This window comes from Schistocerca americana, chromosome 9 (genome assembly GCF_021461395.2).
Source record: "Schistocerca americana isolate TAMUIC-IGC-003095 chromosome 9, iqSchAmer2.1, whole genome shotgun sequence".
NCBI lineage: Eukaryota > Metazoa > Arthropoda > Insecta > Orthoptera > Acrididae > Schistocerca > Schistocerca americana.
Window position 1 is genome coordinate 48,961,091 of NC_060127.1, and position 16,467 is coordinate 48,977,557.

The following is a 16,467-nucleotide window of genomic DNA, read 5'->3' on the forward strand; positions in this document are numbered from 1 at the left end:
TATAATACCTCGAGCGTTCAGGTATCACTGCGCGAGTGTGATCCGCGAGGAGAAAAGGTTCTACATTAGCAGCAATCTCATTGGCTGCGTTACATATTAATACGCGGATCGGCGGAAGCAGAATTTGGTCCGTCTCTAAGACAGCGCCATCTCATAGTGCGGAGACGAACGAGCGCTGCGCCTGCGCTGTTGTGCTTAGCGGCGCGCGCTGTAGTGGGAAAGTTGTGTACGCGCTAATTACGCGGAACTATGCACACAACAGTTGCCTATCATGTGACGCTATCGTGGTACCATTTTCCAACAGGACAATGCTCGCCCACTCACGGTACACGTCTGTATGAACTGTCTGCGCCATGTTGAGGTACTCCTGTTGCCAGCAAGACTGCCACGTCCATCCCCGATGGGACACGTGTCGGACCAGTGCTAGCATAACCCGACAGCACTTAACACAGTGATCCGATGAGAACTGGCGTTACCACTGCGGCAAGGCTGTTGACAGCTTTAACGCCACTACATCAGCAAATACGACTGGAATGGGCATCTGACCATCGGAAATGTAGGTTGGCTCAGTGGCAGAGCGTTGCTTGGTGTGATGAATCCCGATACCTTCTTGATCGTGCCGATGGTCGGGCACGAATCCGTCATCTTCCAGGCGAACAGCTCCCTGACGCCTGTACTGCGGGAGAGAAACAAGCTGGTGGCGGCTCCATTATGCTCTGGGAAACATTCACGTGGGCATCCACGTGCACAGTGGAACTAATGCAAGAGTCCATGATGGTCATCGAGTATCGTACACTGATTTCACAACACGTACACCCCTTCATGACGATCACGTTTCCTGACGGCAGTGGCGTTTTTCAGCAGGATAATGCACCGTGTCACAAGTCCAGGAGTGTGATGGATTGGTACGAGGAACACAGCGGCGATTTGTAATTGATATGCTGGCTGCGCAACTCGCCAGATCTAAACCCCAGCGGACAGATCTGGGATGTGATTGAGTGTGGCATCAGACCTCATCACCCTCCTCCACGGAATTTAGGGCAATAGGTGACTTGTGTGTGCAGATACGGTTCTACTTCCCTCCAATGATTTACCAAGGCCTCATTGCTCCCATGCAACGATGCGTTGCCACTGTTATCTGTGACAAAGGTGGACTTACCGGCTATTAGGCAGTTGTAATGTTTTGGCTGATAAGTGTAAATAGCGTGAAGCACGTCTGGTATGATTTTTTTTTTTAGTAATTTAATTGAAAGCTTTGTTGCTTTGGTAAAAATAAAATTGGTTCTTTTTGTCGTGACAGAATAGATTACTATTAATCACACCAGATTTGTCGGTGAACAGCAGCAACATGTGTAATTGATCCAGCTTTAAGAAATTCTATTACCTTTTAGCGGAAAATTCGTGCGGTACTCTCCGACGTTAGAAAAGTCGTGGTGTTCCGTTCGGAGCAGGAGGCGGCTGTCTTTTCTCATTCGCGATATCGAAAATTACTAAAAAAAATGAACAGAAATTTTTTTTCGGAGGAAGATCGCGCGGAGAAAACAGACGGAAGTTACATGAAAGAAACCTAAGGGACCAACTAATTGGATTTGTACGAACATATAAACGTAACTGAGAGAACTTGGAATAAATACTATAACGATGTCGTCACGACACCCTCCTGTTCCGACAGAACACACGCTGGATCATAAGCTGCATAAATCTTTTAAACAGAAAAGATTATCACAAGTATAATTAATGAAAATAAGGTTGAGAGATTTTCTTTGAAATTAAATAAACTTCAAGGCTTCAAGTATTACACACTCCTGGAAATGGAAAAAAGAACACATTGACACCGGTGTGTCAGACCCACCATACTTGCTCCGGACACTGCGAGAGAGCTGTACAAGCAATGATCACACGCACCGCACAGCGGACACACCAGGAACCGCGGTGTTGGCCGTCGAATGGCGCTAGCTGCGCAGCATCTGTGCACCGCCGCCGTCAGTGTCAGCCAGTTTGCCGTGGCATACGGAGCTCCATCGCAGTCTTTAACACTGGTAGCATGCCGCGACAGCGTGGACGTGAACCGTATGTGCAGTTGACGGACTTTGAGCGAGGGCGTATAGTGGGCATGCGGGAGGCCGGGTGGACGTACCGCCGAATTGCTCAACACGTGGGGCGTGAGGTCTCCACAGTACATCGATGTTGTCGCCAGTGGTCGGCGGAAGGTGCACGTGCCCGTCGACCTGGGACCGGACCGCAGCGACGCACGGATGCACGCCAAGACCGTAGGATCCTACGCAGTGCCGTAGGGGACCGCACCGCCACTTCCCAGCAAATTAGGGACACTGTTGCTCCTGGGGTATCGGCGAGGACCATTCGCAACCGTCTCCATGAAGCTGGGCTACGGTCCCGCACACCGTTAGGCCGTCTTCCGCTCACGCCCCAACATCGTGCAGCCCGCCTCCAGTGGTGTCGCGACAGGCGTGAATGGAGGGACGAATGGAGACGTGTCGTCCTCAGCGATGAGAGTCGCTTCTGCCTTGGTGCCAATGATGGTCGTATGCGTGTTTGGCGCCGTGCAGGTGAGCGCCACACCAAACCGTCATCGAACCCATCGTTCTACCATTCCTAGACCGGCAAGGGAACTTGCTGTTCCAACAGGACAATGCACGTCCGCATGTATCCCGTGCCACCCAACGTGCTCTAGAAGGTGTAAGTCAACTACCCTGGCCAGCAAGATCTCCGGATCTGTCCCCCATTCAGCATGTTTGGGACTGGATGAAGCGTCGTCTCACGCGGTCTGCACGTCCAGCACGAACGCTGGTCCAACTGAGGCGCCAGGTGGAAATGGCATGGCAAGCCGTTCCACAGGACTACATCCAGCATCTATACGATCGTCTCCATGGGAGAATAGCACCCTGCATTGCTGCGAAAGGTGGATATACACTGTACTAGTGCCGACATTGTGCATGCTCTGTTGCCTGTGTCTATGTGCCTGTGGTTCTGTCAATGTGATCATGTGATGTATCTGACCCCAGGAATGTGTCAATAAAGTTTCCCCTTCCTGGGACAATGAATTCACGGTGTTCTTATTTCAATTTCCAGGAGTGTATTATAAAACGGAAACTTACATTAACATGGCCACCCATTGTGGCGGTGGAGCGAATCTTCATGATATACATTCTCGCTTGTTTGTGGCTACATATATTTTTAATCACTTAAACTCTTAAAGTTACAATAAAATGATTATATCAGTATGGAGCACAATACTTTTGCGTCCGACTCGCAACACATTCACAGAACAGCTAGAGAGCGGCGCGGCTCCCTGCAGAAGTAAAAATTGGCAATTGTTATTTTGAAACATAGGTGCATCGTTTTTTTTTTTTTTTTACTGATCGATAGCAGCGTATAACATTTTATAGCTATCGTGATATTCTGCGCTTTTCAGGAGCGCGGCAAGGATATCTGGTTACAAAATTCATTGGTATATGTTAAAAGTTCGCACATACTGACGCGAATACAGAAAAAAAACTTTTACGTGTTAAAAATCGCAGTGATAAAGGCTGTAATGTCACACACGCCAAGACAGGAAGTATCGAGTACTTGTGTGAGATATCGTTATTAGCACATGACGGAGTTTCAAAGGAGCCCCATTGTAGGTCCATTTCACCAGCTGGTCGAATTGTGCAATATGTAGATTTGTCGGGCATCCAGCTGTGACAGTTGCCCGATGTTGGACTGAATAGGAGCGTGCGGGAAGACATTCTCGTCGACGAGGTACTCTTCGACCACTTCTGGCCGCTACAAGGGAGGATTGCCCTAATGTGCACCAAGCACATCATAATCACCTCACAACTGCTTCTGCCATCGGAGAACGAATACTGGACTAGCTGTAGCATTCTGCGTCATCCCACATCAATGGTCGGAGAGGGCTGGCCGCGGTGGTTGAGCGGTTCTAGGCGGTTCAGTCCGGAACCGCGCGACATCTAAGATCCCAGGTTCGAATCCTGCCTCAGGCATCGATGTGTGTTATGTCCCTAGGTTAGTTAGGTTTTAGTAATTCTAAGTTATAGGGGACTGATGACCTCAGATGTTAAGTCCCATAGCGCTCGGAGCCATTTGAACCATCTGTTGTGTGTGTGTGTGTGTGTGTGTGTGTGTGTGTGTGTGTGTGTGCGCGCGCGCGCGCGCGCTCCTCAAAAACCTGTAATTAGGATTTAGAAACTAATGTTTGTATGTATTTAAACAGTAAAGAACGTTCCTTATGTTTAACAGCCATAGCAATAAAAAAAGCACTGATGCTGCTGCAACTGCAGTGAAACATGTCTGGGACAAAAAAACAAAATCCTGTTTTACTAAAGGCGGACCCCAGTCAAAAACCTATGTTGTTGTTAAAGCAAACACAGACAAGAAAGCTTCAACATCAACATGATAGTCTCATTTCTGTTCGTCTCATTCCGTATTTCTCTCAGCTAGCTTTTCTTATGTATGAAATTAGAATTAAATTAATACCGTCAGCTGCTCACGGGCGTTGATATATATCAACGGGGACGGGAGAAAATGTGTGCCCCGACCGGCACTCGAACACGGGATCTCCTGCTTACTTCTCACATTGTATGTCCCCCACACGACATTCGTAGTGTCCCACCCCAACACACTCGTTACTCGTGGAAGACATTCTTACCCAGTCCCGCAGACAAGAAGGTCGTGGCCGGTGTTGCCAGAACTATAGAGGGTGAGTCACCTAACATTACCGCTGGATATATTTCGTAAACCACATCAAATATTGACAAATCGATTCCACAGACCGAACGTGAGGAGAGGGGCTAGTGTAATTGGCTAATACAAACCATAAAAAAATGCACGGAAGTATGTTTTTTAACACAAACCTACGTTTTTTTAAATGGAACCCCGTTAGTTTTGTTAGCTCATCTGAACATATAAACAAATACCTAATCAGTGCCGTTTGTTGTATTGTAAAATGTTAATTACATCCGGAGATATTGTAACCTAAAGTTGACGCTTGACTACCACTCCTCCGCTGTTCGATCGTGTGTATCGGAGAGCAGCGAATTACATAGGGATCCAAAGGGAACGGTGATGGACCTTAGGTACAGAAGAGACTGGAACAGCACATTACGTCCACATGCTAACACCTTTTTATTGGTCTTTTTCACTGACGCACATGTACATTACCATGAGGGGTGAGGTGCACGTACACACTTGGTTTCCGTTTTCAATTGCGGAGAGGAATAGAGTGTGTCCCGGCATGTCAGGCCAATAGATGTTCAATGTGGTGGTCATCATTTGCTGCACACAATTGCAATCTCTGGCGTAATGAATGTCGTACACGCCGCAGTACATCTGGTGTAATGTCGCCGCAGGCTGCCACAATACGTTGTTTCATATCCTCTGGGGTTGTAGGCACATCACGGTACACATTCTCCTTTAACGTACCCCACAGAAAGAAGGCCAGAGGTGTAAGATCAGGAGAACGGGCTGGCCAATTTATGCGTCCCCCACGTCCCATGAAACGCCCGTCGAACATCCTGTCAAGGGTCAGCCTAGTGTTAATTGCGGAATGTGCAGGTGCACCATCATGCTGATACCCCATACGTCGACGCGTTTCCAGTGGGACATTTTCGAGCAACGTTGGCAGATCATTCTGTAGAAACGCGATGTATGTTGCAGCTGTTTGGGCCCCTGCAATGAAGTGAGGACCAATGAGGTGGTCGCCAACGATTCCGCACCATACATTTACAGGCCACGGTCGCTGTCTGAGCCAGCGAGGATTGTCCACGGACCAGTAATGCATGTTCCGTAGATTCATTGCCCCGTGGTTTGTGAAACCGCTTCATCGGTAAACAGGTAGAACTGCAACGCATTCTCTGTTAATGCCCATTGACAGGATTGCACTCGATGATTAAGGTCATCGCCATGTAATTGTGATGCAGCGACACATGAAACGGGTGAAAGCGGTGACGATGCAGTATGCGCATGACACTACTTTGACTCAGTCCACCGGCTCTCGCAATGTCCCGTGTACTCATGTGTGGGTTCTTGGCAACAGCAGCTAACACACCAACTGCACCCCCTTCTCCTGTGACGGGCCTGTTACGGACCCGTTTGCGTGCTACGACCATACCTGTTGCATACAGTTGGCGGTAGATGTTTTGCAATGTGCGGCACGTTGGATGCTCTCTGTCCGGGTACCGTTCTGCATACACCCTGCAGGCTTCAGCTGCATTTCGTCGACACTCGCCATAGATATCATCTCCGCCTTTTCAGAGTTCGAATACACCATGGTCACAGTTCCTACAACACTACACTATCTCAGACGTCTGGTAACACGGTGTACCGAGCGAGGTGGCGCAGTGGTTAGACACTGGACTCGCATTCGGGAGGACGACGGTTCAATCCCGCGTCCGGCCATCCTGATTTAGGTTTTCCGTGATTTCCCTAAATCAGTCCAGGCAAATGCCGGGATGGTTCCTCTGAAAGGGCACGGCCGACTTCCTTCCCCATCCTTCCCTAATCCGATGAGACCGATGACCACGCAGTCTGGTCTCCTTCCCCAAACCAACCAACCAACCAACACGGTGTACTACAGTTGGTCTGCGTGCGGAGACGAATGCAGAATAACAATAGCAGCAAGCGCCACATGCGGACACTGCGACAGCTAGTCCAAACTACAACAGTGCACTACAGCCACACTCGTAAACACGGTCGTCATCGTAAACATGTCCCTGCAGATGCTGCTCGCCGACCGTGGCCCGTGTTTGCTACAACACGCAACTGAACGTCGGAGGTTTCAAGCGTCAACTTTAGGTTACAATATCTCCGGATGTAATTAACATTTTACAATGCAACAAACGGCACTGATTACGTATTTGTTTATATGTTCAGATGTGCTAACAAAACTAACGTGGTCCCATTAAAAAACGTAGGTTTGTGTAAAAAAAACATACTTCCGTGCATTTTTGTATGGTTTGTATTAACCAATTACACTAGCCCGTCTCCTCACGTTCGGTCTGTGGAATCGGTTCGTCAGTATTTGATGTGGTTTACGAAATATATCCAGCGGTAACGTTAGGTGACTCACCCTGTATACTTATATGGATATGGGGTGGGACACTACGAATGTAGTGTGTGGACATACAAGGTGAGAATGTGGGTCTCGCGGGAGGCGTGTGCGAGATAGTCCCTGCAGTCGCACTACCCTCTGTTCCCTCGCTGGCTCTGCTGGATAGAGCGTCTGCCGTGTAAGCAGGAGATCCCACGTTCGAGTCCCGGGCGGGGCACACATTTTCACCTGTCCCCCGTTGATCTATATCAACGCCCGTGCGCAGCTGACGGTATTAGTTTAATTCTAATTTCGCTCTAGACGGCTGCAGGTCATGATGTATGTGTATGTTCGAAAGAACAGACACCATATCCATATAAGTATTTCTTATGCATGCCCCAAGTTTCATCGAGCTTTGTTACTTAACAGTGACAGACCATGCGGTTGTTACGTTCGTTCTAAACGGTTTGCATGCCTGTGTATGTGGGCGTAGATTACACTCTAGGATCCTGCAGGTCGTGAGACGGACAGAGAGGTAGAAAGTGACGTAAACAAAAAGACGGTCTGCTTCGCGCGAAGACGCCGCATTCCACAAGCGTTTCGGCAGAGAAAGCGCGTGCCGTTCAAGTTCAGCAGGAGAAAGTGTTGACCGCCACAGGAGTCTGGCTAGTGCGTAGAGGCAACCACCGACTCAAAGGAAGGCCTCGGCGCTTGTTCGTGACGTCACGTCAGCTAGGCACGGCGAACGCCAGGTCCGTTGCAGGCATACTCATAATGGTGGTGTCTCCCTCTCTGACACAGGAAAATGTGAAACTATTGACGGTAGTTTAACAACACACATTGTTCTGAGAGATTTCTGCAATCAGTTAATTGTGCAATTCGATACACTTCTTAACAAATAAAAAACCATGTACCTGCAGCCTATGTAAGATCGGCCTACTTTGCTTTTTTTCAAAGCATTATATCTTATGGGCTTTTAATATGGGGCAATAGTTCACCCCTTCAGGACATTTTGGTACTTCAGAAGAAAGTAATTCGTATTATCACAAACAGTGATAAACTGGCCAATTGCAAACCACTGTTTATCAACTTAAAAATATTAACTATTATAAACATGTATATTTACACCGCCCTACTGCATATAAAGAGCAACTTACCAGAATACCAGCGTAGAAGAGATGTACACTCTCATGGAACCAGAAATAGTAGCCATCTTGACATACCTTACTACAGATTATCCAAGTCACTGAACAGCTACGAAGTGGTGGGTACGAAGATGTTTAACAAACTGCCACTAGAATGGATAGAAGCTACATTTGATTTATTTAAAGGAAAATTATTCAGTTGGTCAGCTGCAAATCCTTGCTACTCACTTCAGGAATTTTATGACTGTAAAATATCATAGTGGTACCAGTTTGGAGAGTACAGCATAATTTCTTTAACTGAGTAATTTATGATGCAATGTTTTTCATATTATTTGATTTTAAATATTGTATTTTATGGAAAACCAGCAGTGACATATTGATCTTCAACCCATGTATATATGCTGTATAACTTGTATAACTTGTATACAGGGAGTTACTAAAAGGTACGGCCAAACTTTCAGGAAACATTCCTCACACACAAAGAAAGAAAATATGTTATGTGGACACGTGTCCGGAAACGCTTAATTTCCATGTTAGAGCTCATTTTATTACTTCTCTTCAAATCACATTAATCATGGAATGGAAACACACAGCAACAGATCGTACCAGCGTGACTTCAAACACTTTGTTACAGGAAATGATCAAAATGTCCTCCGTTAGCGAGGATACATGCATCCACCCTCCATCGCATGGAATCCCTGAGGCGCTGATGCAGCCCTGGAGAATGGCGTGTTGTATCACAGCCGTCCACAATACGAGCACGAAGAGTCTCTACATTTGGTACCGGGGTTGCGTAGACAAGCGCTTTCAAATGCCCCCATAAATGAAAGTCAAGAGGGTTGAGGTCAGGTGAGCGTGGAGGCCATGGAATTGGTCCGCCTCTACCAATCCATCGGTCAGCGAATCTGTTGTGGAGAAGCATACGTACACTTCGACTGAAATGTGCAGGAGCTCCATCGTGCATGAACCACATGTTGTGTCGTACTTGTAAATTCACATGTTCTAGCAGCACAGGTACAGTATCCCGTATGAAATCATGATAACGTGCTCCATTGAGCGTAGGTGGAAGAACATGGGGCCCAATCAAGACATCACCAACAACGCCTGCCCAAACGTTCACAGAAAATCTTTGTTGATGACGTGATTGCACAACATGTTGATTGTCCAAATTTACAATTTGATCACGTTGGAATGAATCCTCATCCGTAAAGAGAACATTTGCACTGAAATGAGGATTGACACACTGTTGGATGAACCATTCGCAGAAGTGTACCTGTGGAGGCCAATCAGCTGCTGATAGTGCCTGCACACTCTGTACATGGTATGGGAACAATTGGTTCTCCCGTAGCACTCTCCATACAGTGACGTGGTCAACGTTACCTTGTACAGCAGCAACTTCTCTGATGCTGACATTAGGGTTATCATCAACTGCACGAAGCATTGCCTCGTCCATTGCAGGTGTCCTCGTCGTTCTAGGTCTTCCCCTGTCGCGAGTCATAGGCTGGAATGTTCCGTGCTCCCTAAGACGCCGATCAATTGCTTCGTACGTCTTCCTGTCGGGACACCTTCGTTCTGGAGATCTGTCTCGATACAAACGTACTGCGCCACGGCTATTGCCGCGTGCTAATCCATACATCAAATGGGCATCTGCCAACTCCGCATTTTTAAACATTGCACTGACTGCAAAACCACGCTCGTGATGAACACTAACCTGTTGATGCTACGTACTGATGTGCTTGATGCTAGTACTGTAGAGCAATGAGTCGCATGTCAACACAAGCACCGAAGTCAACATTACCTTCCTTCAATTGGGCCAACTGGCGGTGAATGGAGGAAGTACAGTACATACTGACGAAACTAAAATGAGCTCTAACATGGAAATTAAGCGTTTCCGGACACGTATCCACATAACATATTTTCTTTATTTGTGTGTGAGGAATGTTTCCTGAAAGTTTGGCCGTACCTTTTTGTAACACCCTGTATATGCTGTATAACTTGTATATATGTAACTTGACTTTGTCGATTGCTGTAATAGCTAAACGACAATAAAATTTCATTCAATTCAATTTAGTGTACATTGAAACTGTGCCGAGCTGTTTGCAGAAAACGTTCTAAAAACGTCTTTTGTTTGTTCACAGGGTCCGTGGCGACGCATCCGTGACGCACCACCTAAACGACGTCATGTCGGCCGTGAGGAGGGGGGACTGCTCGGTATTCGCCTGCTCGTCTCTGCCGGGACCGCGGTAGATGGCGCCACCGAGCGACTTGTCGAGGCTGCGCTGAGGTGGCCACGAGAAGGCGGTGACGCGAGGCGATCGAGAAGGCGGCGGAGTGCTTCCACCGCCTGTGTCAGAGACGCTAACGGCGACTGGCCGATGGGCCACACTGTGTGGTGTTCTGATAACCTAGCGAACTGGAGCCTCTCTACCGCCACTGACGTTCGGTTGACTCTAACGCTCGCAACTGAGAAATGCCCTGCACAAGGGAAGAGGAGAATTTACTGTGACACGTACAGTAAGCACGAGCAGGTCCATCCGTCCTTACTCAAAGCAAGAAAGTCCGTCCACTGCATCACATTCAGCAGAACTGTTCCTTGGGAGAAATAAGGCTGTTTGCAGCTCGTATTGTACGACACGAACCAGCAGACACGCAAACGCACTAAAATATTTTTACTGTTCTCTAAGAAGACTCTACCACGATCAGACTGCCTCGACAGAAATCGAATGGCATTGACAGGTATTTATCGCTGGTCGCTGCCAACGTTAGCTAGCAGACGACTCAATGTTTCATGCGCCTACGTCAGTACAAATAGAAATGAAAAGCATTAAAATGTTAAATGCAACAGAGTTCTGCAACATCTTATTTATTGGGATGTTTGTCGCATTTAACATTGTGTTGGCTGCAAGCTTACAATAGTAGCAGCCAGAGGGCGCTCTACACCTGTCACTGTATTTCGATTTCTACCGTTTCAGACACTCGCTGATAGTGCACGTACAGTAATGAATCTTCAACGCAACTAGCTTCCTAACGGAATTTCCCATGAGAAAGCCAATCTCAGACGTGTTGTTAGAATTCTTGTTCACAGACGGATTCGTCATTCGCCCTCAACATCTCAGACACAACAAAAGTCACTGTTGCGACAAGTGTAGACAACATCCAGCTGACCCTCCATTTCAGAACTACAGATTGTGGTGTTCTGAGACACAAGACATGTGAACTGTTTTAGTTGAACAAAGTGTAATCTCGCATCTAAAACTATTTTCTCTCTCCTTCTTTGACTTTTTTCCCTTTTTACTCCAGGCCTGCTGACTGATAGAATGCGAGAACTGGTGACACAACAACTGAGTTGTTTAAAGACCCTTCTGTCGCAAACTTAGAAGTAAAAAATGACCTCAGATATAAAATGCAAGTACATAAATTGGACATAAAATATAGTAACTTCAAAGAATGTACATTTCATCTATTACAGGGAAATATTACTGGGCTTTCGATTTGGAACCAGCTGCACACAAGTGTGATCATCATCAATATATCTTCATCATCGTGACCATTACGTCATCATCATCAGTACATCATCATGACTATTATCAATGCATCATCATTTGCAACAAGCTGACTGCAAATATCACCATCAGTACATCATCATCCTCACTGCATCATCATCATCATCATTACATCATCATCATTATTATATCGTCACATTAATAGTACAGCACCAAAATTGCATCATTATTGTCGTTATTACATCGTCATCATCATCAAATCATCATTACGAGAATTACATCATCATCATTACTATTACCATTACATTACTATCATCATCATCAATACATCACCATCGTCATCTTTACTATTACATCCTCATTATAATCATTATATTTCCCCACCTAATGATCATCATTATTACATCATCATGACTTCCTAACAGTTTTGGGGAGCATAGGCCATTCACAGAGATCTCCAGATGACTCTGGATTTGGCGGTGACTTTCATTTCAGCCATTTATTTCGCCTCCTGGAATCATTCCTCATCAACAGCGCATTTCCAGACGTTTCCACCCTTTCTGATATTTGTTGCACTCTCAGTCTAGGAATCCCTCCTCAACAGCACCAAGTGGCTTCCTAAGCATACTTCCTGACTATCTCCATTTTTTCCTATTTATTTTTAAAGTGAGTAGTCTCCTCTCAGTAGCTTTCCATCCATTTTCATGTGAAATCCCATGTGACCATGGGATCTGCAGAATATGTCGGGCGACCTACCACCTTTCACATCTGTAGAAGGCAGACATAATAATCACTGCTGCATCTTCAAATTTTTTTTCTTGACTTATTAATACGTTAATAATTTTTGCAAAGTTTGATGACTATGTCATTGGCTTTCTGTCTGAAAGTTGTATCGCTTTCGTCTGCCCCACCTGTCATTGTAAGTGTGTTGTCACGCTAGACAAAGAGGTAACCTTATTATAGTGAGTCTCCAGTTTTACTATGATTCTCTAACTATCGGGCAGGACTGCCTGGCAACAACGTCGCCGTTCTTTTCCTGACAGCCATTCCGTTGCATTTCGTACGGGGACATACAGATCTGCCACGACCCAAACTTCGCGTCTCTGAATACGATCGATGTCTGTTGTGTTATTTGCGAATAAGCTCACTAGGACTACAGGAAGCACTTAGAAGTGGACATTCGCCTTCCCTTGTGGCTGTATTTCTTTCATTCTCTTCCTGTGGACTAGCTCTCTCACTTCAGAGCGTGTTGTTCCAGTTTTCTTCTTTGGTTTTTTCTGTTGGTCAACGTGCCGTTTGTGACTTTTGGACCGAAAGATAAAGCAATCTCGGTCGTCTTTTGGTGCAGTTCCTGTCAATATAAGATCAGTTTTGATATCGCCAATCCATTTCGCCTTGTCCGTCTCGGCTTCACTCCCGTTGCCGCAGAAGTCGACTGTTTCTTTTGCAAGTCTGTCTGGGCTTGCTGTGTTAATGTCTCCATGGAATCTTATCCTGTGTTTTCTAAATTCATTTGTGTACTGGTATTGTTTCTATTTTCTGTTTGCCTCCGAGTCGCTTTTGTTAGTCTACAAGTTTTGGATCGAGTAAGTTTCTTATGATTATGCATACCTTCGGCTCAATGTTTTCAGTTACTGTTTTACTGTTCAAAATAGATCCATAGAGACATTCTAGTTTAATTACTGTTATATAATAACTTTATTTCATGCGCTTTAGATACATTTCTTGTTGTAGACATTTTGGGTAAATCGGTATGCACTTTCCACCTTCTGGCATCTAACTTCGTTTGCTTTTGTTTCGATTCCATTTTCGTGAAGGTTTCACTGAGGTATTTAAACGGTGGAGCTAGTTTGATCTTGGCATGTTTCGTCTCCATTAATTTCTTTTTCTTTGTTTCTTCATACGTAAATGACTTTCCGATCGTTGAGTAATGCTCAAGAATTGGCCTTGCTAGCGTCCCGTATGCGATTTCGTGTACAGGTGCATTGTGCTCTCCCAGAATCATCCCCTACTACTGAATCCACGTATTCACCGTATTTCACATCGCTTCTCTAAATATTAAACCACTTCATGTGCTGCGTATGGTCACCAGTAATCTTGTAAACTACACTGATTTACTCACCGGTACTTATACTGATATCGTAATGGCGACATTAACACGGTGGGCTGAAGCGGTGTGGTCTTCTGGCTTTGGTCAATAACCCGGAAATACTAGAGCGGCATTAAAATTTTTCTTAGAAAATCAATCGAGGATTAGTTTTTTTTTTAAATAAATGATTTTATTGTTTTTCAGAATATTCCCCTTTACCAAAAATACATTTTTTTGCATTCTATGTAACCATCCTTAAAGCCATGATGTCTCTCTCTCTTCCTTAGACAGCTTCAGAAAACAGGCTTTTATAATGTTCCGCTGCTTCGTCTGGTGATGAAAAATTGCTTCCACGCATTTTATCTTCACTATTTGGAACCGAAAAGTAATCACAAGATCCTAAATCAGAGTTGTATGCTGGAATGTCCATGGTACTCCTACCGTATATTCCAGTATGTGTGGGAACTGCAAGCTGGGAAACATGTCCTGAACATAATACCTTTTGTGCCGTCGGCTGTCGTGTACATAATACGATTCGATCCGATTTATGTTTTTCGGCACTAAATTACTGTGGGAAAGAATACGAACTGATCCGATCTGACTCAATGGCGTTAAAGTGCATGTCACAATTGCAATGAAAATGCATCAAACTTTATTTTGATCTCGGCTGCATTTAATACGCTTTAAAACGTGCTCCTTATATGAACAAATCTCATTTGTTTTTAGAACCATGACCTTTTAAGACAAATCTCAGTATTATCATAGTATTTCATCAGTTTGATATTTAACTAACGGAGTCGCTAAGAACACCATTCCTCAGAACGAGAGAAAGCTGAGAGTGAATAAGGAAGCCTGGAAGCTGGGAGATGGCCTCCAGCGAGGGATATGCGGTGGACCAATCCCGTAAAATATGCAAACGGCCCGCTTCCGGAATAACGCAGGCTGGGAAAACGCATTGCTTTCTCTCTGCGCTTTCTCCGAAACCGGAAGGCAGCCAAGAAACTCGATGTGTTTCACTTTCAGTTTCCTCCGGCCGCTTGCCTCCTGGCTGTAGAGGCAGTCCATCAAACTTATGACAGCCACTCGGGCAGCTAAATACCGCCGTGTCCGTAACGACTTCTCTAGACGTCTCTCTTTCCGCGGCCATTACAAAGGCGTTCGCCTTATGTGCTAATGCGATGCCGCTTTCGCGGGAACTTCTTGGAGGCGCTTTCTGCCGATGTCTTCCGGCACGACTCTCTCTCTATTCCACGAGGCGCCTTTCTAAAGAAAGAGCCGTTCTCAAATAAAATGAAAACAATTATTATTGTTATTATTATTTAGGTATGGGCCCAATAGGTCCACGCAAGGTGCAACCAATCAGTGTCGCTTTTGTTGGTTGCCCTTCCTTCCTGTCCAAATTTGTTTCATCCTTTCGGAATGAAGTCTCTTTCTTTCACCACACCACGGTGTTCCAGTCCGTTTTCTAATTTCCCTCTGACCAACTTCCCAATCATATATCTTTTATCTGAATATTTTTCTATCTCTAACGTCTGCCTGAGTTATATCAACTACTTTAAGATCCTCCTTAATCGCAGCGATTCATTTAACTGACTCAGTTTTGGCCGTGCTTCTGTTTTCGTAGAATTCTACTATTTATTTTGTCAACATAGTGGCTGTCATTCTTTTAATGCGGCCATTACTTTTAAGTCTTCGTTTTCTAATGTCACCATGTATGTCTGTCTACTCTTCTATTTCCTTATTACTTCTCAGCCTATAAGTTTCTCCGTTAGTAATTTGGGTCCTAGTATTTCCCTAATCTTTCTTTTGAATTTCTTCAATATCCCTCTTTCTATTTAAAATTAAAGTTCCTGTCCTATAAAGATCCTGAGGTTTGATTACAGCGCTGTAATTCCTAAGTTTACTGAATTTAGAAAGTGATTTTTTATTATAAATATTTTGTGCTAATCTGAATGCAGTTGGCATTTTTTGATAGCAAACTTCGTTTGCAGCTTTTTCCAGACAGTTTTCTTGCATTATTTCCCACAAGTATTTAAACTGAGAAATTGTTTTTATTTTTCCATATTTCGTGTTCAAAAACTTTTATGCTTTATTATCATTATTATTATTCGAATTTAGCAGAGTCAGATCGACGTGAATTAGTTGATTTATGTCATTGTATTCTTTACCTTTTCTTGCACCCAAACCTCCAGATGTCAGAAACTGAGATCGGTGCCAAACGTTGTACGTCTATAGAGTATCAAGAAAAACGCCGATTTAGTTCGTGCTGTATGCTGTCGTCCTATAGAACATGCGTAAACGGTAGTTAAAAGTAACATCAGAACTACAAAGCACAGGAAAAGCATAGCTGTGAGGGATGGTTTAGGAGATCTCGCGTATGTCAGTTGGTAGAGCGTAATGTCGTTCTTCTAAAGGTCCCGCGTTCAAACCCCACCGGTGACATTTTTTCTAATTGCTTACGCGTGGAACTATTTGTGGGAGAACATTTTCCTGACATGTAAAAGGACTTTTCGGAGTTAGTAGCAATGTTCTTTCGGCAGTCTGCTTTCGCTTCGTTAGTTGACAGTAGCAAACGTGTGAGCACATTTGTATAGCTAGTGTGGCGTTCTGTCGGACATATGCGACAGAACACCGCACCTATCTATTCAAATGTACTCTATAGGTTCGCTGCTGTAAACTAAC

The 16,467-nt window shown here is 45.0% G+C and overlaps 1 protein-coding gene across 1 annotated transcript in view; it reads left to right on the forward strand.

Moving 5' to 3' along the window:
• LOC124551256 overlaps positions 1-11,660 on the forward strand; it is a 162,266-nt gene extending 150,606 nt beyond the window's left edge. Inside the window, exon 9 of the mRNA XM_047126255.1 lies at positions 10,332-11,660. Coding sequence (XP_046982211.1) covers positions 10,332-10,440 — 109 coding nt within the window. The 3' untranslated portion in view covers positions 10,441-11,660. The remainder of the gene's footprint in view (positions 1-10,331) is intronic.
• Positions 11,661-16,467: the final 4,807 nt, after the last annotated feature.